Source organism: Schistocerca serialis, chromosome 9, assembly GCF_023864345.2.
Source record: "Schistocerca serialis cubense isolate TAMUIC-IGC-003099 chromosome 9, iqSchSeri2.2, whole genome shotgun sequence".
Lineage (NCBI taxonomy): Eukaryota > Metazoa > Arthropoda > Insecta > Orthoptera > Acrididae > Schistocerca > Schistocerca serialis.
Genome location: NC_064646.1, coordinates 337,206,858 through 337,230,945, shown reverse-complemented (window position 1 = coordinate 337,230,945; position 24,088 = coordinate 337,206,858). Strand labels below are relative to the sequence as shown.

General features: G+C 39.0%; 1 protein-coding gene across 2 annotated transcripts in view; it reads left to right on the top strand.

Moving 5' to 3' along the window:
- Positions 1–23,483, top strand: part of LOC126418861 (ribosome biogenesis protein BMS1 homolog) — a 109,385-nt gene extending 85,902 nt beyond the window's left edge. Inside the window, exons 14-20 of one of the 2 annotated variants that reach the window (XM_050085853.1) lie at positions 1,696–1,884; positions 4,735–4,865; positions 5,182–5,287; positions 5,479–5,752; positions 20,149–20,324; positions 21,174–21,335; positions 23,203–23,483. In XM_050085853.1, coding sequence (XP_049941810.1) covers positions 1,696–1,884; positions 4,735–4,865; positions 5,182–5,287; positions 5,479–5,752; positions 20,149–20,324; positions 21,174–21,335; positions 23,203–23,415 — 1,251 coding nt within the window. In that variant the 3' untranslated portion in view covers positions 23,416–23,483. Of the gene's footprint in view, positions 1–1,695; positions 1,885–4,734; positions 4,866–5,181; positions 5,288–5,478; positions 5,753–20,148; positions 20,325–21,173; positions 21,336–23,202 lie in introns of those variants that run through there. The other variant, XM_050085854.1, reaches the window with a different exon arrangement.
- Positions 23,484–24,088: the final 605 nt, after the last annotated feature.

Below are 24,088 nucleotides of genomic sequence, written 5' to 3'. Positions count from 1 at the left end.
GGAATGTTCGAGCCTTCTTCGAAGTATGAGTAGTACCCCTACTTCGCCAGCCAAATCATTCACCTAACATGTTGGCATTGGATGTGTCCAAAATATGGTCGGTCAGTGACTTGTTCATTCAGAGCCTCTTGCAACCACTGTCTGTGCTTTATCGATGTGCCTCAAACTACGTGGAAATCTATTCCCCGCTGCATATCCAAGTTCTCTTTGGTTTCTTGCCACATCATCTAGAGGCTCTGATTGTGTCCCCTTGGTGTTGCAGTTTTTACAAACAGTAGGAAGGGGGGGGGGGGTGGAAAGTAAGAGTGAAAGAGAGAGTGAGAGAGAGAGAGCGGGGGGGGGGGGGGGGGGGGATTTTATGTATAAAACAAGGGATGGAGTGACTGGCCAGGACCTACTTTCAGGTGGCAAAATTCCAAGTACTGCTGACACACACCTTTAGAAGTAGAAGCAAACTATATGTAGTTTTTGGAATTTTTATTTTCTTCCACAAAGAGGAAAGGAGGGTCAGGTAACTCAGACCTCTGGTTAATAAGTCCCATCTGTTGGGAGAATGAGGAAGACAAAGAGTTTATTAAACTGAATGAAAGAGTGTTTTATCGAACTCTTGAGACTTACATCTCTTGTTTGAAGGGGGAAAACATTGGGAAGAGGCTCATTGGATGTCAGTGGGTAGTTTATCAATAGTTGTGGAGCATCTCTAAGTGTCAGATTTGGAGAAAAAGGTGCTTAGAATCTACTGTATTCAGTAAAATGTGTTCCTATTGAAATGTGGTCAGTATGTTTGTTGTATGGGCCACATGCACTGAAGTCTTGCTTTTCATTAGAACACTTCAACTCTATCCATCCAAAGACAAAATTTATTATGGAACATGGAGAACAGGGCCAGCACACCTCTCTTGGTGCTCTAGTTAAGAGAGACCAGATGAATATTTGGAACATAGTGTATAGAAAATTTACACATCAGTCTGTGTCTACACATTTCAAGCCATCACCATCCTTAACAAAGATAAGCATTTTTGAAGATGCACGGTTGTAGAGCCCACATGCAGATACCTTATCTGCTGTGTTTGGCCAAATCTGTATTAAAAAGATAAAAAAAAATGATAGAGATCCATGAAAATGTAGTGTGTGTTGTTATTATTTCCTACTAACAAAGATTGAAAAACTATTTCATAATGTTAAAGACTATACACACTTGCAGAAATCAAGTTTATGTCTCATTTTGTGACAGTGTAGCATATTGTGTGTGAAATGATAGCTACCAGTGGCATTCTGCTTGTGATAAGAGTAAAATGCCTTCTCTTTCTGCCACACCTACAGTGTCCTTGATTGTATGGTGTTCAGTTCGAATCTTTCCATTTTTGGAGGAGATTCTGGATGATGCAGATATTCATAAAATAGAAACTGTTAAGTTAATGTCCAGCAATCAATTTTATGCAGAGATGAACATACAAAACATGTTTATCACTTGAAAAGAATTGGTTTGTTAGTGGTATTGTGCAGATTATTGTAGTAAAAAGTGCCCACTTTAATCATACTAATAGGGAGCAATACAAATAACTTAAGATATCATTGTAAGCCTTGTCTTTGTATCCACTTCTTCTTTTTGTATTATCATGTCAAAGTAATTGGAAGTGATAATACACATATCCATGTTTTTTTGATATATTTGCTACTGTTTTTCTTTCACAGCTGAATAAAAGTCAATTTGAAGGGCTCGATGATGACATAAGAGTTGAACTAGAAGGTTATAGACCTGGAATGTATGTGAGAGTAGAGCTTGCTTCTGTACCTTGTGAACTCGTTACTCATTTTGATCCTGAGTATCCTCTAATAATGGGAGGTCTCCAACCTGGTGAGGAGAATGTTGGGTATGTCCAGGTATGTATCCAGCTCAGCTTACATTTTCTTTTTCTCCAAGCAGTTTGTTTCCGTAGATAGATGTTCGAGATTGCAGACACATGGCTGGTGACATGTGGAAGTTTGAGTTTGGCCATGAGGCATGTTTGAATAGGGTAATGATAAGGCAATCGCTCATGATAAACAGGAAATCTCTGTTCGAGTCCTGGTCTGTCACAAATTTTCATTGTCATCAGTCCATTATACAGCTGATGTTTGTCCATATTTACAACTGTGAATAGCTTTCATGCATTCCAGTCTCTGCTGTACTTTTGCCCCATAGCTACACCTTCATTACAGTTTCGTCAATTCATTTATTTATATCTCAGCTATGTATTATTTATCGTTCATTCTTTCATGTGTGTATGGTCCCAGTTAATTTTCCTGACAGCTTCCCCCCTCTTCACCACTGCCTTGCTGCATATCCTTCATTTGTGTCTTTTGTGTCCTTTAATTTGCATTGTTGTATTTTTTTTAATTAGTCAAGTTATTCATTTGTTAATTGAGTCTTCCTCTTACTTGTTAAGTATTGTAATCTGTTTAGAGAAAGGATAATAATAAGTAGCTCATGAACTTTGGTCTGCAAAATACGTCCTAAAAATGCTTTTGTGGTATTGATTTGTTATAATATTTCACAAGATTGAAGCACAGTAAGTGCATCATTTATGTAAAATATCATCTTTGTGTTTGCATTGCTCAATGCAGAGTTCCAATTATATCAAATTCAACAACAACAACAGCAATGTACAGCAAGTTATGCATCCTGCAAAAGGAATGAAAGGGATGATTCTGTAATTTGACACTATAGTTCCAATTTTTTCCAGTGCACTTGTCTACTTAGTTGTGTTAGCTTTCTCTCCAGTTGTGAATATTAGACTCAGTTGTTTGCTTGTGTTTACAATCATCCAGACAATTCTTTGATATCATTTTACTGATTAGGTTGTTCATAAGGCTAAAATTCCTAGATCTGGCTCTCATCAAAGTTCTCTAGTGCTTCATCACTCCTCCTTAGCAGGGACCTAAATTTGAGACAGTAACTGCCTATAGTAATAGCCAGCTTAGAAATAATCTCAAAGATAGTGTCTCCTAGTCACACTTGTGAGCACTCACAATGGTGAAAAGTGTGCATGTTGCGCCATATATGTGTAACTGCCTCCTGTCTTGATAAAGCAGTTTTGGCACTGTGTGAACAGTAATTACATTCATTAGTAGTGCAGTGCTTCAGTGCCAAGTTTCTTGCCAGAAAATGTTATAAGCATAAAAAGTTAGGAGTTTTCTGAGAACAATTACTGGAGCAAACACTTTAAAAGATCTTGTGCTTGTTTGTGATAAATGTGCACAATAGAATCCTTTTATAACAATTTAATACCACCATTAGCATCCACAGGTATATATCACAGGATGATGTATTTGTGCTAGTCTCCCCCCGCCCCCCTCCCCCAAGAGAATTCTCAATCCAGAGGAAAATAGTTTTCTGACCGGGTTTTCCTTCCTTTGGCTGAAAGGCACCAAACGCTTGCCCTTCACCTTAGATTGTCTACCACAACCCTGAAGACTATGAGTATGTGAAAGCAATATTGACAGGTAAAGTTATTACAGAAGACTGCACATATTCGTGAAGGTTTATATGTGCAGATTATTAACTAAGTAGTATAGTTTAGACACCTCAGGTGCTACCTTATACACACTTATCATTAGGTTTCTGAGGAAAACCTAGCAAACTTTCAAAGGGTGTACAGAACAGTTAGAACAACTCTACAAAAGATAAGTGAAATTTGTGTCTGTTACTAGAACTTTCCCTAAAAAAAGGTAAGTCAGAACTAGAATTTAGGCAACTGAAATTGCCGGACTTGACTCAGACTCAGATGAGACTCGATTGAAAAAGAAGTGAAAATATTTACAAGATTGATGAAATTGAAGAGTGGGAAGAAAGGGTGTTTGGATGAGATGCCACTATTTGTCAAATCTTATTCTTGTACATCAACCAAATGGGAGAAACAGCATGGGGAGACAAGCAAAATGATGTCTGATTGAGCAAAACAGGCAACAGTACCTAATCTGTGGGAGACATGGTGAGCACCATTTTCTTAAGTGTGTCAAATATTTGCTTGTTTGCTATAAAATGTGTTTTGGCAATATTTTGTAACCAGAAACCATTTTTGTGTTCAATTTGTTCGTTTGTTTGTTTGCTTGTGTGTGTGTGTGTGTGTGTGTGTGTGTGTGTGTGTGTGTGTGTGTGTGAGAGAGAGAGAGAGAGAGAGAGAGAGAGGGAGAGAGAAGACACCAATGGAGGTGTTTATATAGCATTGTGCCATTGACATAGGTGTCCAATTGAATAAAAGATAAATTAATACAAAAAATCCTGGGGTTCCTTTGGTAAGCCAAGGCCAATTTCTTCTTTCTCTCCAACCAGTCCTAGTTTTAACATGTTTCAAATAAACTCATAATTGTTAACTCAGATCTTCCTTCCTCCTTTAAACAAACAAATCCAAGACATTGTATGAAGTTGGGGGTAGGAGAATGACATGGATTCTAACTGCCATTCAAAATGTCTTATCTGACGAATGATTATCTATGCTTGTACCATTTTTCAGACTCCTTCTAAGATTGTTCTTTGTTGTAATGATCTTCAGTGCTGTCATGTTTAAGTAAAGGGAAGGGGCTAAACTGGAGAATACATGTGAAAGTTCTGTCTAAGAGCAATGTTACTGAGTTGTTTGCAATAACAGAGTTCACATTTTTATAAGACTTAGGAAAGCTTTAACCAATTGTCTGCTTTAACCAGTTGTCCAAACAATTCCATGACTATTTTATGCAAGCATCATTTTTCAGGTCCGTGGCAAGAAACACAGATGGTTTCCAAAAATATTAAAAACGAAGGATCCCCTCATTGTTTCTCTTGGATGGAGGCGTTTCCAAACATTGCCCATATATGCAAAACTGGAGGATAATTTGCGACATAGGTAAGAACATTGTGGAAAGCTGCACAAATATAATTTCACGGTAATTAATTTACACTTGGGTGTTATGTAGTTCAGTGAATTTGCGATTTGAGTAAGCTGCCCTCCAGTGTAGAAGACAGATTCTATGATGACATTACACCTAAATGTATTAGCTCACACAGACTGTATAGATTTTACTCAAACTGTCTGTATTTTTAAGTTATATCTGTGATCTGTATACATGAACAATTAATAATGTGCTTCTAAGTACCACTGTATGCTTGCCACTTCGATCGTCTGCCACAGACAAGATTTTATAACTGTTTGTTCATTTCAGGTATCTCAAATACACTCCACAGCATGTTGCCTGCATGGTGCATTTCTGGGGTCCAATTACACCCCAAGGTACCGGTTTCCTAGCAGTCCAGAATGCCGACAACACGGTAAGTTGAGATATAAAGTTCTTTGCTGCATTAATATCTTTATTGTCTTAAAGAAGTTGGTGATTATTTAAATCCTTTTGCTACTTATTATGCTCAGGTGCTACAAAAAGTTGTTTTGGTCATTCATTTGCGTTGCTGTGCCATATTTATTTATTTAATTTTTTTATGTATTTTCTCTCCTATTGATATAGCAACAGACATTTCGAATTGCACTAACAGGCTCTGTGGTGGAACTGGACAAGTCCGCTCAGATTCTCAAGAAATTGAAGTTGACTGGCACCCCACTAAAAATTTATAAGAAGACTGCTTTTATTAAAGGCATGTTCTCTTCAGCTCTTGAAGTTGCGAAGTTTGAAGGCGCGAAAATCAAGACTGTGTCAGGAATAAGAGGCCAGATAAAGAAAGCTGCTTCAAAACCGGAAGGTGCTTTCAGGGCAACATTTGAAGACAAGGTACAACTTAGTGGTAAGTGACAGTTTTTATGGAATGAGTTTTATACTAATATAACTTCTTGAAAATAGACACTGGCAACTTGTTTTAAATTGAACATAAACTAATTTGCTTCATATGATGAACACAGTCAGTCAAAATTCTATCAGAAAACATTTGGGAGTTTATGCTTTTGGCCAGAGCCTTCTTCAGAACAGCACCTACACACACACACACACACGCACACACACACACACACACATTCACATAAGCAAGGACACCTCATGCTTACATGACTGCAATTTCTGGCAGCTCGACCGGAATGCAACTGTCACGTGGAACGAAAGCAGCAACCTGGAGAGGGCAGGGAAGGGGAAAAGATAGTAGGGTAATGGTGAGCAGATTGCGGGGACAAGAACACTGTCTGGCAGAGTGAGCAGAGACTAGATGGAGGCATAAAAAGACAGCCACCAGGTGCAGTTTCAGGAGCGGAGGGGGGAGGGGGGAAGGAGTGGAGAAGAGGAGGAGCATGTGAGGTATATTTTTCCTTCTTTTCCTACTGTTGTTTATTTTGTAAGATTTGTGGTGGGTCTTACACCAGCACTAGCAGGAAGTTGCATCCCTGGCCAATATAACAGGGCAATTTTAACCGACCCAAATACACTACCAGATGAAGGAAGTATTACCTTTATCCTCTTGGTTGTCCAGATCCTTCCGTGCCACCTCCCTGTCGATCCACCTGCTATGAAGATCCCTGGAATGCGTCCCCAGGTTCTCTCTGTTGCGCTACTTCTCACTCACATGGGTATATTTTGCCCAACATTTTCATTATTACTTTTCACAACACAACTAACAATTGCTACGGTAATACCGCTCTCTTGAGTACATTCAAAGTTCCATACATGAATACTGTAGGGCCTGAGAGAAAAAACCAGAAAAACAACTACCACTCTTCAGTTGTTCATTATGCTCTTGTTGGTGTGTCATTTACTCCATAGCTCTCAGATTCAGGCAGTTGCTGCACCATTGCACAAATGACTCCCAGACAACCAGTGGTTGTAATACCATTTTTACTGGTCCCCTTCTCCCTGGCTCCACCACTGTTCCACATTCACCATGTACAAGAAAGAAAAATAGTTTCCCTTTCCCACTACATTTATACTGATTCAGTTTACTAATGAGCATCTCTTGTCGACGGCTTTTCAATGGTGTGTTAGGATGTTTACAAATATCCCGAAAACACTACATATCCCGCCACTCAGACAAGAGATTTCATGCTTAAGTTTCTAGTTACATACACATTTTTACTAACGATTCTATTATGATTATCCTACTCTTACATCTTTAAGCTGCCTTTACATAATCTCTCCAACATAACTTTTAATAATTGTTAATGATCGCTCGTGACTTCGCTCACTTAGTAACTTAACTACTTTGTTCCTGTTTGGCAGGGTTCATTCCTTTTCTTCATACTTGTTATATTATTTCTCATATCTTGTTACTTTCTTTAATAGTATGGCTATCTTTTCTAGATCAGCCGAAGTATCTGAGGAACATGCATGGCAATACAAACATATTACTTATCATTAATGTTATTCTTAAGTTCCTTTTATTTGTGATCCTCTTGACCTCATAACCAATTAACCATTTTCGATTTTGCTTTAAGACAATTTTACTATCTATCTACTGGATACTTGTGAGACATTTATTCTGATATACTTAGACATCATAATATTATTCGTCTTTAAATAGGTAACGCAATATTAACCTTCTTTACATAGGTAGCTCATCTTTTGTTGTTATACTGATTATAAACTTTCTGAGTTTCCATTATATTGACATCTAGTTCTTCTCTTTGTAGAGAACTTAACTTCCTTAATATCCCAACTTCCAAGAGTACAGGCTTGTATACAAAAGCTTGTTAATTGTAACCAATTTTAAGAATAATCAATGGATTACTCATTTAAAAAAACTTATCCACACTTCCACGAAAGACCGCTTCTATGGCTCAGTACTGTAAAATATTTCTATTTCATTCAGTGAGGCAGTGCCCCATATTAATTCCTATTCTAGTATGGTACAAGTCAATTCCTTTCTTGGTACCCCACCCGCACAGTATAGGTCAGCCATTCTTAGGTCTGCCTATCTGCCTTTTATTCATCATTCCTAATTAGGTAGTACACTCCACATTTCAGATATATTTATATCTTCCATCACTTTTCCTTCTACTTTCTCCCATGTTACTTTGAGGTTCCCTTTTGACTTCCATGTCTGTACTCTTTCAAGTGTTGAATCTTTTGTTACTACCTTCTTCATATTTCGACTCATCTACCCATGGCACTACATGTCTAAGTATTTTTAATTGCACTCTATTCTTTCTTTTGTTCTCTCTTTTCTTAAAACCCAAGCTCCAGCTAGATTATCGATTCATAACATTACTGTTTTTACTGCCCTCTTCTGTTAATCCATTTTATGTACCTGTACCCTGTCTTTCTATTTGTCTTCCTATGATTATAGTCATATTGTCATGTAGAAGAAGGTGTAATTAGATGAATGACAAACACTAACTTCATTTAACGAAGGTTTATTCAGCACTTGCACATACAAGAGCACGGAGCAAACTGCCTCCGGCCAGAATACATGCAGTGCATATACAGCTACAGAATACAGCCAATGATTCTTCACATTTGTGGATACTTCTAAAATTTAGTCGAACCGAATATAGAAATTAAAATTGTGCAGTCCAGGTGAGTTTTGACCTCGCGACACTCCATGCAACAGTTCAGTATTATAATCACAAACACCACGGTGCTACTCAGCTTCTTCTGCAACATTGCTCCTTCCTTAAGAGAACAACATCTCGGTGTTACGTTCTCCTAGTCTGGGAACGAGTCATCGGTCCCACATACTCCGGCTGATGATGACTGATTCTCGCCCTGGCGGTGATCTTCTTAGAACTTCTTTTGCCGCTATGCTCTTCGTCATCTTTCCTCTTGTTACGTGTCACTGGAGCTTATTACCCTGGGTTGGAGGATCCTTATAGGGCTTCATTTAAAGGACGTGGACCCAGTCTCTGATCTTTCTTCGTCTTGTGTCGGGGTTGAAATCTTCAACTTCATAAGTAACATCAGACAATTGTCTTACAACTTTATAAGGTCCAAAGTGGCACCTGAGGAGCTTCTCAGAGAGACCAACCTTCCGAACAGGAGTGAAGATCCAGACGAGGTCACCAGGCTGGTAGACAACAGGGTGGTGGCTCGCGTCATACCTTTTGTGATCATTTTCTTGGGCTTGCAGCGTGTGGAGTTGAGCTGGTTAATACGTGGCCGATGTAGTCGTCGTCCACGTCATCAGGATGTAATGGGAACGCAGTGTCCATCGTCGTCATCTCCTCATGCCCATGCACCAGGAAAAATGGTGTATATCATGTGGTGTCTTGTTTGGCGGTGTTATAGGCAAATGTCATGAAAAGTAGCACCTCATCCCAGTTGCTCTCCTCGACATCTCGATCAAGGTCTTATTAAGGTGTTCAGTAAGTCCATTAGTTTGCAGATGGTGGCAGTCGTCGTGTGATGAGTAATGTTGCACCAACGGTTTATCTCTATAACAATATTAGATTGAAAGACTTTCCCTCGATCCGTAATTAACAACCTTGGGGCACCGTTTTTTAATACAATGTCTTCCACGATGAATTTGGCTATCTCGGATGCTTTGGCTGTTTTCACGGCTTTTGTAATGGTATAGCATGTCAGATAATCAGTGCAAACAATAATCCATCTATTGCCACTAGCAGATGTTGGAAATCGTCCGAGGAGGTCAATCCCAACACGCTGGAAAGGCGTTTCGGCTGGTGGAATTGGTATGAGTCGGGCAGGTGGGTTCTGAGGAACTGCCTTTCTCCTCTGGCACTCTCAACAGTGTAACACTTAGTGATGGACACTCCTAAATAAACCTGACCAGAAAAATCTCTTGCTGATTCTATCGTATGTCTTAATAAATCTTAAAGGTCTGGCAACAGGCATGTCATGGAATTTCTGTAGAACATCTTAGCGCTGGTAGACACCTCTTTTCAAATGGATCAAAGTTTTCCTTGCAAAGTAATCCTTTAACTACATTAAATTGTCCTTTCACATCCTCTGACTGATTTAAGGCAAGCATAATTTGAGATATCTTGGCATCCTGCTCAGCAGAGAGATCCTGGAGTGCAGTGGAGCAGAGATACCCTGGAGTGCAGTGAGATAGTCACTATTTTCATCAAATTCTTGATGGTCTTGCACTGGGTTTCTTGAGAGACAATTGGCATCTTGGTGTTATCTTCCACTTTTGTACACTATGATAATGTCATACTCTTGAAGACGTAGTGCCCACCTGGCGAGTCGTCCTGTTGGATCCTTAATACCTGTCAACCAGCAAAGTGAATGATGGTCTTTAACAACTGTGAATGGCCTTCCATAGAGATACTGTCTAAATTTGCACACGGCCCAGATCACAGCAAGACATTCTCTTTCTGTAGTTGAGTAGTTTCTCTTGGCTTTTGTAAGTGTCCTGGAAGCATAGGCTATAACCTTCTCTTTTCCATCCGAAATATGCACCAGAACAGCACCGATCCCATACCTGCTGGCATCTGAGTGTAGTTCTGTAGGTGCTCTCTCACCCTACAGATCAAGTACAGGGTCAGTCATCAGAGCTTTTCGAAGCACATCGAAAGAATCTCGTTGAGCACCACCCCGCATAAATTTAGCATCAGCTTTTAACAACTCTTGGAGTGGCCTGGCTTTGATACAAAAGTCTTTGATAAAACAACAGCAATAAGAACATAATTCAAGGAAGCTTCTCACATCTCTAATACTTTTACGAATAGGAAATTCTGTTATAAATCTCACCTTTTCTGGGTCTGGCCGCACACCTTCGTTTGACCAAGGTCTCCAAGTATTTTGATTTCTTTTGCTCCAAAGAGACACTTTCTTGGATTAAGTTTCAGTCCGCCTTGTTGGAGACACTTAAGAATGGCCCTCAGTCTTTTTATATGTTCATCAAATGTCTCTGAGAACACTATAATGTCATCTAAATAACAAAGATACATCGTCCACTTCAGGTGACGTAGAAGATTATCCATCATCCTTTCAAAAATTGCTGTTGCATTACACAAACCAAAAGGCATTACCTTAAACTCATAAAGGCCCTCAGGGGTGATAAATGGAGTTTTCTCACGATCAGCCTCATCTACTTCGATTTGCCAGTATCCCGAGTACATGTCCGTGGTTTAGAAAAGCTTAGCCCCCTTCAGATACTCTAGTGTACCGTTAATTTGTGGAGGAGGGTAAACAACCTTTTTAGTTATCTTATTAAGCTTCCTGTTATCAACAAATAAGCGCCTCCTGCCATCCTTCTTCCTGATGAGGACCACTGGTGACGACCATGGGCTCTGTGAAGGCTGAATGGTGTTATTCTTCATCATTTTCTGTACCTCGTCATGAATTATTCGACGTTCCGTTGCTGACACACTGTTTGCTGTTTCTATTCGCCGTATTTCAGTCATTCACTGAATAATTTTTATTTCTTTCAGTATTCCGTGTGTCTAAACCTTCAATAAACGTTAATAACTCGTTCACGGTTTTCCACCCTCTATACAATATTCCGTGTTGAGCATGGTATGGTAAACTTTTACTAACTGCATTTCATCTATTGGATCATCTAAGTACATTGATTTTGTCAAATGCCATTCTTTGTACTTTTTATGTGTGCCCCGTCAATTATTGTATGGAGTCGAGTCTAATAACTTTAGGATTAATTTTTCCTCTTAAAGCTTTCCTCAGAATCTTTCCAAGACACAAATTCTTCTGCATGAGCATTTCCCTATTCCACAGTGTCTCATATTAAATATACAAATGTGAAATCTATTTTCTGTAAGTCATCCCACTTTTTAGGTAAAGATGTGGCACACACTTGTAAAAAATAAATTGCGTGTACATCACTGTCTGGTTTATACTTTGGAAATTGGTTTGCTAAATTAAACGAAGTTCCTATTTATAAATCCTCTATTACATCTTTAGTTACTCCTGTCATAGTTTCAGTGTTACTATTTTCTAATTTCTTTTTATTATCATCTATTGCTTCCCATATACTATCAAGTTCTTGTTTATTGTACCTTTGTCATTATTTATTTATGTTTTGTCTTTTACTTCTTATTCTGCAAATAACTGTAAACATTTTTCTAAATGTTTTATAGCATCAGGTGCCTCTGTTACAGCATTTTTCTGTATGGGTGTGATACGCTTATTTGCATCTGAAATACTAGCTCGTACCACTTGGAACCGGGAATTCACGTTATCTACATAGTCTGTCCACTGTTGGGTTGTTATTCTGTGTACACTTTCTTGTAAATCATCTGTTAACACTTGTTGTACCTCTACTGGCACTGATTCTTGTAATTCATTTACTTTAGAGTTTATTTCCATTGTTGCAATGTTTTGATTATTAATTTGTGCATTAAAGTTAGATTCTAAGTTAGCTTTAACCTGTTGTATTTTATGGCTTAGTATGTCATCTATGATTCAGTAATTTGCTCCTTAATGGACTTAATTAATTCTACTCGTTCCGCTTTCTGTCCTTCCTTATCCTTTTCTGGGTGTTCTGTAATTGTACCTTCTAGTATGATCTTAACTCCTCATTTTGCATTGCCATCTTCTTTGTGATCGGCATGGACTGTTTATTACCAATCGATAATATTAACATTAAACCCTTTACTCACAGAACTGTTTCTACTTTTAAAATGTTCACTGCTCACCCTTCTGCGGAACTGTGAACTGCGTGCTAGTTGTAGAACAGCCGAAGCTGAGGCAGGCGCTGAAGCTGAAGCTGTCATCTGCTCTGATGCTGCGCGCTGCCGCTGACTGGACAACACAGCACCCCGTACTTGTGTAACTGCTCACTGCTATGCATTGATAACTCCTGCTGGAGCGACATCCACCATATGCCTCATCCAGTCGAAACGATTTTGTTAAGTTTTGAACTAATTCTGTGCACTCATTGCTTTTAATATGGGTGCACACTCTGCTGCCACTGTCTTCTTCTTTCTTTCTGTTTCAGATTTACGACAGTGAATTATATTTTCCATTCATTATGTGTTTACTATTCTTTTTTTAACAATGTGTTCAAAAGAAGCTCTGAATTATTTTTGATTTCTTGTTACACACATTATAAGGCAACTTCTCTGTCTTCTATTCTTTGTAGTCGTAATTTTGACTCAAATCAATTTTCTGCACTTGCTGATGTGCTATCCATTTGCATTTATCAGGGTCACCATATGGGGTGTATTCTTCCTTCTTTTCCTGCTGTTGTTTATTTTGTAAAGATTTGTGGTGGGTCTTATACCAGCACTAGCGGGAAGTTGTGTCCCTGGCCGATATAACAGGACAATATTTTGCTGACTCCAATACACTGCCAGATGAAAGCATTATTACCTTTATCCTCTTGGTGGTCCGTATCCTTCTGTGCCACCTCCCTGTCAATCCAACTGTGGTGAAGAGCCCTGGAATGCTTCCGCAAGTTCTCTCTATTGCGCTACTAAATAAATATCCACACCTTCTCACACACAGGTGTATATTTTGCCCAACATTTTCATTATTACTTTTGACAACACAACTAACAATTGTTACATTAATACCACTCTCTTGAGTACATTCAAACATCCGTACATGCATTCTGTGGAACTGAGGGAAAAAAAAGAAAAACAACTACCACTCTTCAGTTGTTCATTACGCCCTTGTCGGTGTGTCATTTACTCCGTGGGTGTCGGATTCAGGCATTTGCTGCACCGTGACATAAATAACACCCAGATGATCAGTCGTTGTAATACTACTTTTCTTGGTCACCTTCTCACTGGCTCCACCACTGTTCCACATTATTCACTGCATACGCGAAAGGAAAACACAGTTTCCCTTTCCCACTACATTTATCCTTGTACAACTTACTCACGAGCATCTCTTATTGATGGCTTTCCAATAGTTTGTTGTGAAGTTTACAAATATCCCGAAACACTACATAGGAAAAGGGGAAAGACACGTGGGTGCGTTGGCAGAGGGCGGCAAGTAATGAGGGAGGAGGGATGAGAATGGGGAGGAGGTGATAGATCACAGGGGGTGGAAACTTTTGGGTGGTCTGGGGAAGGTAGGTTTCCATAGATTGAAGCTGTGATAATTTCAGAAGTGGAGAATGTATTGTACGGATAACTTCAATCTGCATAGTTCAGAAAAGGTATTGGTGGGGTGGATCCAGATAGCTCAGGTAGTGAAGCAGCCATTGAAATACAGCGTGTTATGTTCAGCTGCATGTTGTGCCACGAGGTGGTCCAGTTTGCGATAACCAAGTGACGGGAGCGGAATAGAAAGTGCTGGATGGGTGGATTGGACAGGTCTTGCCCCTGGGTCTTTCACAGGGATATGACCAGAGGTTTTGGAAATGCCTTAGGGATGGACTAGGATGATGTGAAGGCTGGTTGGGCAACAGAACATCACTTCAGGAGTGATGGGAAGGGCCTTTGGTTGGATAGGTAATCAAAGACCTGATGGAGGATATGGTTCAGTTGTTCTGGTCTAGGGTGGTACTATGTGATGAAGGGGGCACTCCTCTGTGGGTGGTGGGAGTATTAGGACTGTGTGTGGAAATGATGGGAGATGTGTTTGTGGGCTAGATCTGGGGGACAGTGCCTGCTGTGAAGACTTTGGTGAGACCCTCAGTATGCTGGGTATGGGCAGGGGAGTTCTTGTCACTGTAGATATACCATCCTCGGGTGGCGAGGCTGTACGGTGTGGAAAGGATGTCAGCTGTCGAAATACCGCTGCTATTAGTGGCCAATGAACAATACAAGTCTGTCGTCGTGTTGTTGTTGTTGTTGTTGTTGTTGTTGTTGTGGTCTTCAGTCCAGAGACTGGTTTGCTGCAGCTCTCCATGCTACCCTATCCTGTGCAAGCTTCTTCATCTCCCAGTACTTACTGCAACCTACATCCTTCTGAATCTGCTTAGTGTATTCATCTCTTGGTCTCCTTCTACGATTTTTACCCTCCATGCTGCCCTCCAATGCTAAATTGGTGATCCCTTGATGCCTCAGAACCTGTCCTACTAACTGGTCCCTTCTTTCTGTCAATTTCTGCCACAAACTCCTCTTCTCCCAATTCTATTCAACACTTCATCATTAGTTATGTGATCTACCCATCTAATCTTCAGCACTCTTCTGTAGCACCACATTTCGAAAGCTTCTATTCTCTTCTTGTCCAAACTATTTATCATCCATGTTTCGCTTCCATACATGGCTACACTCCATACAAATACTTTCAGAAACGACTTCCTGACACTTAAATCTATACTCGATGTTAACAAATTTCTCTTCTTCAGAAACGCTTTCCTTGCCATTGCCAGTCTACATTTTATATCTTCTCTGCTTCGACCATCATCACCCGACTTAATTCGACTACATTCCGTCATATAGTACAATAAATAACAATACAGAGTTTATCCTGTGAAGAAATTGTTTAAAATGTTGATCTCCTCTTGTATGACAGAGTTTACAGTGAAGAGGTACATCTCATTCAGCCATCAAACTATGCTTACATATGACTTGGCACTTCTCTGATAATGGAGGGATTGGTGGAAGTGTGGATGACTTTGGTCAGATATGGAATGTTTCCGCCCTTATACTTACCTGAGAGCAGCAACTGCCTAATATACAGTTGCAAATCTAATAGAAATACAAGTGTTTGTTACTGAAACTCATCTCTCCTGCAGGTAATAAAGAGATTAAGAAGGATGAGAGCTGATGCAAGTGTATAAGGAATAGGCAGGAAGCCTCGAATTGGAGATAGAGGAAAACAAAACAAGTAGGAGATCAACAGTAGAATTGCAGGCACAGATGATATATGAAAACCTGATTGGGTTATAAAGTGAACAATACCAGTATCCATAGTTCCAGTTATAATGTAATAGTCAAACACAATGGCAAAGGGCTTGAAATCTGGCACTGAAAGAAATTTTCATCATTAGCATGTGGCTGACAAGGAGCAGGCGAGGTAGTGATGTAAGGTTGTGGAACACTAAACTATGAGCCGAAGTTGACTTTTGATCTCTGGAGCTTTCTATAGTACGGTGTGACAGCGTATGATGCTGCATTTGATCCATATTAAAGATGGAGATGTTTAACTCTGCAGCCCTCATGCTGATTATGTTTTAGAGGAATAGACTATGTTCCAACATTTGGTTTCTCTTCCTCATTTCATTTCATTTCATTCTGTACTCACTTGTAACTTCAAAAAAGTAAATCTGTATTGTGCAAACACTCACCACACCAGGCTGTTCTGGCTTAACTCCCCACCTGCGGGCATACAGGTACTCATGGACAGAGGCAGGGAAATAGTTAACATGTGGATACTTAGGCAGCCAGGCACTGGGGAGGTGGAGGGGGCCAGGGGTACCCCCAGTGGAGGGGGCCAGAGGTGAGCAGACAGCAAGTGTGCAGCCAATCAGTACTGTGCATACAGCAGTATCAGCTAATGAGACACGATGGTGAGCAAATAAAATTGCAATACAAAGTACTTAACAGATAAAACATTAGCATTTTTTATTTTAATGGAAATCATTAGTTCTGTGAAATGTGGTATTTTTCTTTTTATTCATAAGTGATGAAATATGTTGCCAGACTCGTTTTGCCACAAGATGCGGAACACTCATTAATGTTGAATCTAGAAGCTGGGACCTATTCATATAGTTTGTATTGATCCTTTCTTGAGCTTCGGACTGACTTGTCTGTTTTGGACTAAACAAAGGTTTTCATTCTTTTTTTTTAATTGCTTACAATCTTTGATTTAAGCATTTATTTGGTTAATTCCACACGCAAGTCTCCATCATTATTTTTTTGTGTTCATACTATATTACTAAGTGGTGCCTTTCATATCTTTTGCCATCATCTAACAAACTCTGTGTAATGGTATACTGCAGTTATATTTGACACCGGGATAATTGTTGACTAAGTGAACTTCCCACTTCCGAGCTGCATGAAAGAGATCATGGCTCTGGTTACAGTTTATTTTCATACTTCCAGCCATCTTTGGGTAAGGTAACTACTACTACTACTACTACTACTACTGTAAAAGTAAACACAGAGAATGAGTTAACTATGCTAGATTTTGTATTTTATCACTAGCCTGACACTTCACAAGCGTCTAAGAATGCATGATGTATTGGTGGATAATTCATGACTATGCCAGTGGTGTGGCATTTTGTAGCAGGCAGATGGGTCATTGTAAATAGTTTTTAAGTGCTCATTAATGTCTTTTTGGCACTGTTCCCAGTGTGTTGAGAACTACTGGGCAGTCACTGTAGCTCAGTTTTCAAGCACTCATGTCTGGTAGCATTTTCAAGTCCTTACTTGTCGACTCTGCTGCCCATTTGGCTGGGGTCATCAATGACCCACACTTTCTTTTTCTCCACAGCTATGATGCCTGGTGTATTGTGTTCCAGAATTCAGTTTGTCTGAACTCGCGTAAGTCCAGCAGTGATTTGGCTTGCTCGTTTTCAACTACTTTTTTCTGGCTAGTAGTGACAACAGCTCCTTGCCACTGGCAGATGATAATTTTGGTGTAAGTTCCACTAGGCAGTCCATGCCACATCATTGTGCTTTTGCTTGTAATTAGTCTTAGTGATCCTTTTGCAACAGTTGAAGATTGGTCAATTGTTTCATCAGCTTCTTTGCAGATTCTGCACTTTGTGTCTGTTACTACTTCGTCACTTCTGGCTTTGATGGTGGTACTTCTAATGGTTTGTTCCTGTGCGGTAAAAATCAGTCCTTCAGTTTCCTTTTTTAGCTAAAACCAGATCTTTTCTTCTTCTATTTTGTGTTGAGTCTTGTCTGAAAATTGCACATGCGAGGCTTTCAGGTCAGGCATTGGAATACACCTTTCTGGTATTGATTCTTAAGTTGCTGTACCTTGAGAAGTTTTCTTTTGTTGACTTTAGTCAGAGCTGATTCTCCATGTCGTGTGCCAGTGCATGCTCCTCTTCCTCCACTGTCTGGCTACTTTGCAAGTGTCCTCTACTGACTGTTTTTCTAGATAAGTACAGCCTGTCAACATCACTGTGAGGGTGGAGTGCACAGTGAATTGTCATAAGTTTCCTTGCTTTCATGTCCAGATTGTCCAGCTCTAACTTGGGTCCAGTTCACAGTGACTGCTTTATATGTGATGACTGGTATAGCCAAGGTATTGAATGCCTTGATGCTATTGCTGTTATTCAGTTTGATTTTTAAACATTTTCTGTTATGTTATGTCTATGCTTGCTGACTTTATTTTTTACATGCCCATACTTTATGTTGCTAAGCTGCAAAATACAGGCTTCTGGCTACTGGTACTAGATGGTTTGTCCATTTGGCAGTTCAGTCCATCACTGCTGAAGATTCTTCTTTCTTTAGTGCCCTTGTCTAAACCAAATTCTGTCTTGCTCATTGATAACTGAAGTTTGTTTTCAGTAAGGTGGCTGATATTAAGTCCCCTGTGGCAAAATCCTCTCTTGATATCGACTATTCCTTTACTTTATTTTCCAGTGAATTACCATCAGTGTTAAGAGGCAAAGTTAATACGTTTAGCTCAGAATGTGCTTTATTGAATAGACATAACATTTAGGGATCACAGTCTTGGTACAAGGGCAGTATATGATCAAAAGCATTTATGATTAAAAGTTTTATTGTGATTGAGAAAGCATTGGAATATGTTGTTTTACAGCAAATGACAGTACCAACTAAAAATCGATCAGCCACACATAGACGATATGCCCGTGATGACAGCCATATTGGTCAGTTAGATATAACATTGAATTATTGGAGCATGGCGCATCTTATGTTGTCATCCCTATCTTGTCTTATTTCTTGTGCTATGAGCCATGGTATAAGAAATGTGACGTGGCAGAGATGATGATGATGATGATGATCCAGGTTTGATGTCCTGTTGTATTAAGATTACAGTAGTTTTCCATGTAGAGGTCACTGTTATGATGGATATCCCTGTTCCAAGAAGTATTCCTCAATTGTATTGGGTATCCAGTCTTCCATTGATTTTAGGGATTCTCTCTGACTTTCTCTTTCAGTTGGAAATCCTTTATGGCATCCTTCCTTGTAGTGCGTGAACTGGAGGGAATGGTTGTCAATTTACCAATATTTAAATAATCTGTTGATTTTAGTACTATGTCAGCCTCCCTGTCTCAGATAATAGGTCTCAAATTTGTAGCAGCTTTTGTTCGTACAAGAAAGTCTTAATGCTTTCTCTGTTTGGACATGACCACATAACTTTCAAGAGCAACCCTTTGTGGAATCTATCATACACTCCCTTCTCACAAAAATGAAATGCCCATATGAATTATTATGAACAGTACTGTTTTACTTTAGTTTGTTAAGTTGTCTGGAAATATCTGACAATTCTGCACTTTCTGAATGAAAGGTAGTTTCAGGTATCAAAAGAAATGGTAAGTGGACAGCTTTTGTGTGCTGGCAAACACTGCTTGATTGTCAAGAACATCTCAGTGTGCAAGTGTGAAATGAATTTGAGTTGAATTGCTCATGTTGTGGCACATGTTAATAGAATCATATATGATCATTTGATTAAAATGCTGATTTCACTTTATATTAGTCCTGCAGAGTCAGAACCTGTAGCTCCGAATGGTCACATGTGATGACCTTTGTCGGGTGATAGTGGCAATTATGAATTATCTTCCATGTCAGACACAAATGGAGGACTTCGCTGGTGTGAATGGTTGGTTTTGAACACACTGAATTCAATAAGTTTTTGTAGTTCCAAGATGACCCTACTACTATTCTGTTGTTTTGGAAATGACTGACTTATTACATGTCAGCACGAGTTGAATTTTGTAATTTCAAGTAAGTGTTTGGAGGTGCTTATCAGCATTACACTTGTTTTTGTTTTAGATTCTGGCATTGTTGTACATGGGATGCAGAATTTCAAAGGTCAGAATTGTTCATCTTATCTACAGCTTAGGACTTAGTTAAAAATTTAATCTCACTCTACAGTGGAGAAAGTGCTGTTTTCCTCTGAAATATCATTTCTTTTGGTAGTGCTAGTGAAGAAAGTTATGCAGGAGAACTTCTGTGAGGTTTGGAGGGCAGGAATGAGGTAATGGCAGAGCTGAAGCTTTGAGAGTGGGTCGTGAGATGCATGGAAAGCTCAGTCAGTTAGAGGGTTGCCAAGTTCAAGTCCTTGTTCAACACACAATTTTAATCTGTTTGGAAGTTGTGAAATAGCATACGACCTTTGCAAAATGAAAGATTCAGCTGGATGGTTTATTTTTATAACATTAAGCAAACAACTTGCTTATATTTGATAATGTGATAAATGTATAAATGATAAATAGAGAATTCTTTTTTATTCTTCCACTAGATATTGTATTCTGTCGGATGTGGTACAAAGTTGATGTACCCAAGTTCTACAATCCGGTCACATCGCTTTTGCTGCCACCAGACCAAAAGAACCTGTGGAGAGGAATGCGCACTGTTGGTGAACTGAAACGAGCTAAGGGTATACGACGGGAACCTGATTTTGATAGTTTGTACAAGGTGAGTGAGATCCAAAAGTTTTTGTGACTAATAGTGCTGATTCATGATGTCACCAGCATTGGGAATTACCAACAGATACTCTAAAATGGGTGATGTCAATGATTTTGAAACTGGTAGTCTAATTTATCCTGACTGCGACATATAATTAATCACAAGGTTCTAACTGTTAATACAGTTAAGTTACTGATTAGATTTTTCAAATGAAGGAGTAAAAGAAGAAAGATAACCATTTAATACATTGCGATACATTGAGCTGGAGCCACACACGTAAGTAAGTTTTGGAGTTCGTACCATAACTTTCTTTCATTGTCCTTATTCAGAGATAGCAAACACACACATATGTATACAAAACTACAGTGTTCCATTACTGCATTTCAATTAGGTTGAGGGACTGGGTAGGGTAGAATGGGAGATAGGACCAAAGAAAAAGGGAAGGGTGAAGGGGAGGGAGGGGCAGCAGGCAATGAGGAGGATAGGAAAAGGGCACCTGCAAGCTCACCCTGGTGCAGACATGGGAAATCATGTGTAGTACATGATGAACTAGTAAGGGGAGAGGGGGATGTGTGTACAGCAGCAGATGTGTGGACAATCAGGCAGCCAGACCATAGCATTTGCGATCGTATTACCCCATCCGACTGTCCACAGGCAAGACAACAATGTGACTTGCACATACTATACATCTGAGAGAAGCTGGTGTTGGTGGAGAAGACTTGAATGGCATGTGATGTGAACCAAGGCCTTTCCCCCCCTGGATATCCATATTTCTAAGAACAACCACATTGAAATGTGAACTTTTCATTTTAAGAATAAACTAAAATTCTCTTTATAATTAAAATATGTGTTTTACAGCCAATAGAGCGCACACCCAAAGTATTTCCAGAGCTGGTCATTCCACGTAGTTTGCAGAAACAATTGCCGTACAAGGACAAACCAAAATTAGGACCTGTGCATGGCAAGGACAGTCTGGAGTCGAAACGTGTTGCAGTTGTGCGAGAGCCTCATGAACAGCAGGTAATGTGTAGAGCCTTACTCTGCTCAATTGTATCATTTCATTAATTACAATAATGTGGTGCATGGTATTACAAAATGTTTTATCCTCTGACAGTACTTTTCTGATGTTTTATCGTGAGAAAAAATGTTTAGTATGGGCAGATTTTTGATTTTATCGCAAGTGTCTGTGATGTATAATGTGTTATTGCATTGCACTAGAATATGTTGGGCAAAACAATATGATCATCTTGATGTTAACACCTCATTTCTGCAGTTATTAAGATTGATCTATAATGTGCCAACATCTTCTCTTGCTTTGCCTTTGTACCATAATACCTCTGGAAATGTTCTCAGTTGCCATTACAGAGGATATCATTATGGTGGTGTGTTGCTGCACTTCAGTAGTCAGTCCTTAAAAACAAGGAGGAATCGTTGGTGTCAACCTAGCTGGTTTATGCTTGACAGCAGTTGTAAAACCATCTAGAGCTGCTTAACTAGTGTCATGACAGCTGTAGAGTGTGTGCAAAAATGTCAGGCTGCTCAGCATAATATTGAAGGAAGAGTAAACATTGGTAAATGTGAAGGCTTTAAAGGGGATTGTTGTAGACAACATACACAAAAGTGATTGCTAATATTAATAATATACATGTAGAAAAATCAGTGTAGTGAAAACTGCATATAAATGGAACATTCCTTGTAGAGCTGCTATTGACAACTCGATTGTAAATCTGGTGAAGGCGTGGAGGATCTTCAGTAGTGCAAAGAGTAAAAAATCTCATTGCCGACCAATGGAAATATGTAATATAGTCTGAAAAATCTGCTGTTACACTGTTTAGTTCCTGTTCCCAAGCCTTAACCATCTTCTTTCAACTGTAAAGCACGATGCAGGTACTGTATTGATTTAGTGATCATTTGATGGGTTGCAATAATGGAAATTCGTGGCTGGAGCAGTATGTAAAATAAGGGAAAGTCAACACTCACCTATCATGGATTGATACAAGGAGCACAGTAACACATAACAGAAAACAGCATTTACATTAGCTTAGAGCACAGGATGTGTGTACTACTGTCGGAAAAAGAGCGAATGCTTGAAAGCTAGTGTGAATGCTGGTTTCTGTTACGTGCTCCACGCATCAATCCGCTATAGGTGAGCTGATTGCCCTCCATCTTATTTTAAATACGGTGGGTTTCAGTGAACACGTGGTGAACCTGAAAACAACATAACTCAGAAAGTCTTATTCAGTAATGCAGGTATTGGTGCAGTTGGGTATTGTATTTTAATTCCTTCACTATAAACATGGAAGAATGTTTTGATGAACGAACAGATGAAATGGCATGTCTTCAGTGGCACCCACAATTGTCTGATATGTTAGTTATTTAAAATATTTGTGTTATGTATTGAAATAACAATTGATGATCTGTTGCCATCTTCCAGGCATTATCGTTGTTGAAATTAAACATACAACATATTAAATGGATGTTCATATTATCATGTCCGATGCTTGTACAAACTTTCATTTTTCAAATGCAGCCATGTCACATTGACATACAAGAGTTAACATTGAAATGAGGAATATAATATTATAAGAATACCATGTATGTAACAACCATTGAAACTTAGTCAACTATGACAAGATTGGTATAAATTCAGTATCAAGAACATTTCAAAGGTAGAACTGTAGAAGCAGTTTCCTCTGGGAACAAAGATCAGATAAAGGCAAAAAATTAATGGGAGAAAAAATTAGGTGTAATAGAAACTAGTTTTGCCACAAATTTTGCCAATGTTTTCCCATTTCAGCTTCTCTCTGGGACTAATAACATGACCTATTCCTCACATATGGTATTGTCTTGATAGTTGCCAGCTCTAATAACACTGATATGTGAACAGGTTGCTGCCATGATGAAGATGCTGAAGGCTTCCTACAGAATCAAGCAGGAGAAGCTGAAACAAGCCATTAAAGAGAAAAGAAAAGAGCATAAGAAAGAACTGGAAAAAGAACAAGAGAAATTGCTACGTAAGCAGAGAGAGCTGAAGAAACAATTTTGTCGGACAGTCAGCAAAAAGAAAGGAGAATATAAACCAAAGAAAAGGACAAGTTAACTATCAAAGAAGCTAATTGGAAGTCCTTTTATGTGTACAGTGTATGTCCTTATATGTGTACAGTGTATGTCCTTATATGTGTACAGTGTATCATAAAATAAAAATGATTGTTTTCCACTTTGTAATTATCACTCTTTTATTGCCTAGCTCTGTTATTCTTGTCTTTTTAATTTTACTGAAGAAGTCCTGAAACAAGCACTCTTCATTGTGAAATATATATTTCAAAATGCGAGGAGGGATATATAGTGAAAGAAGTACAGTGACATGTAAGTCAGCATATAATTCCCAGGTTCAGTATTTAAGCAAACCAAATATTTAATTTCTAGAGACAGCTGATGTATGTTTGGTGATTTGGAATGAATTAGCTAACAACCAGTTTAAATTTCATGGAACTTCCAGTAATATATGGTAAGTAATTGACAGATCAAAAATAAAAACTAAATTAAAGAAAAAAAGTTACAGGCTGGATACAAAATAGTGATTAAGGGAGGCCAATGGTTACAGAAAAAATGATGATCTGAAACATAAATAGAAAAGCTGGAGGAGGAAATCTGTGGAAATTACTGGAGGAAACAAGTCACCAGTCTTGTGGCTGCTTTGTCACAGTCCTCAGTCTCTTCTTATCTTGTATTAATTTTTTATCTGTACTTAATTATCTCACCAATCATTCCAC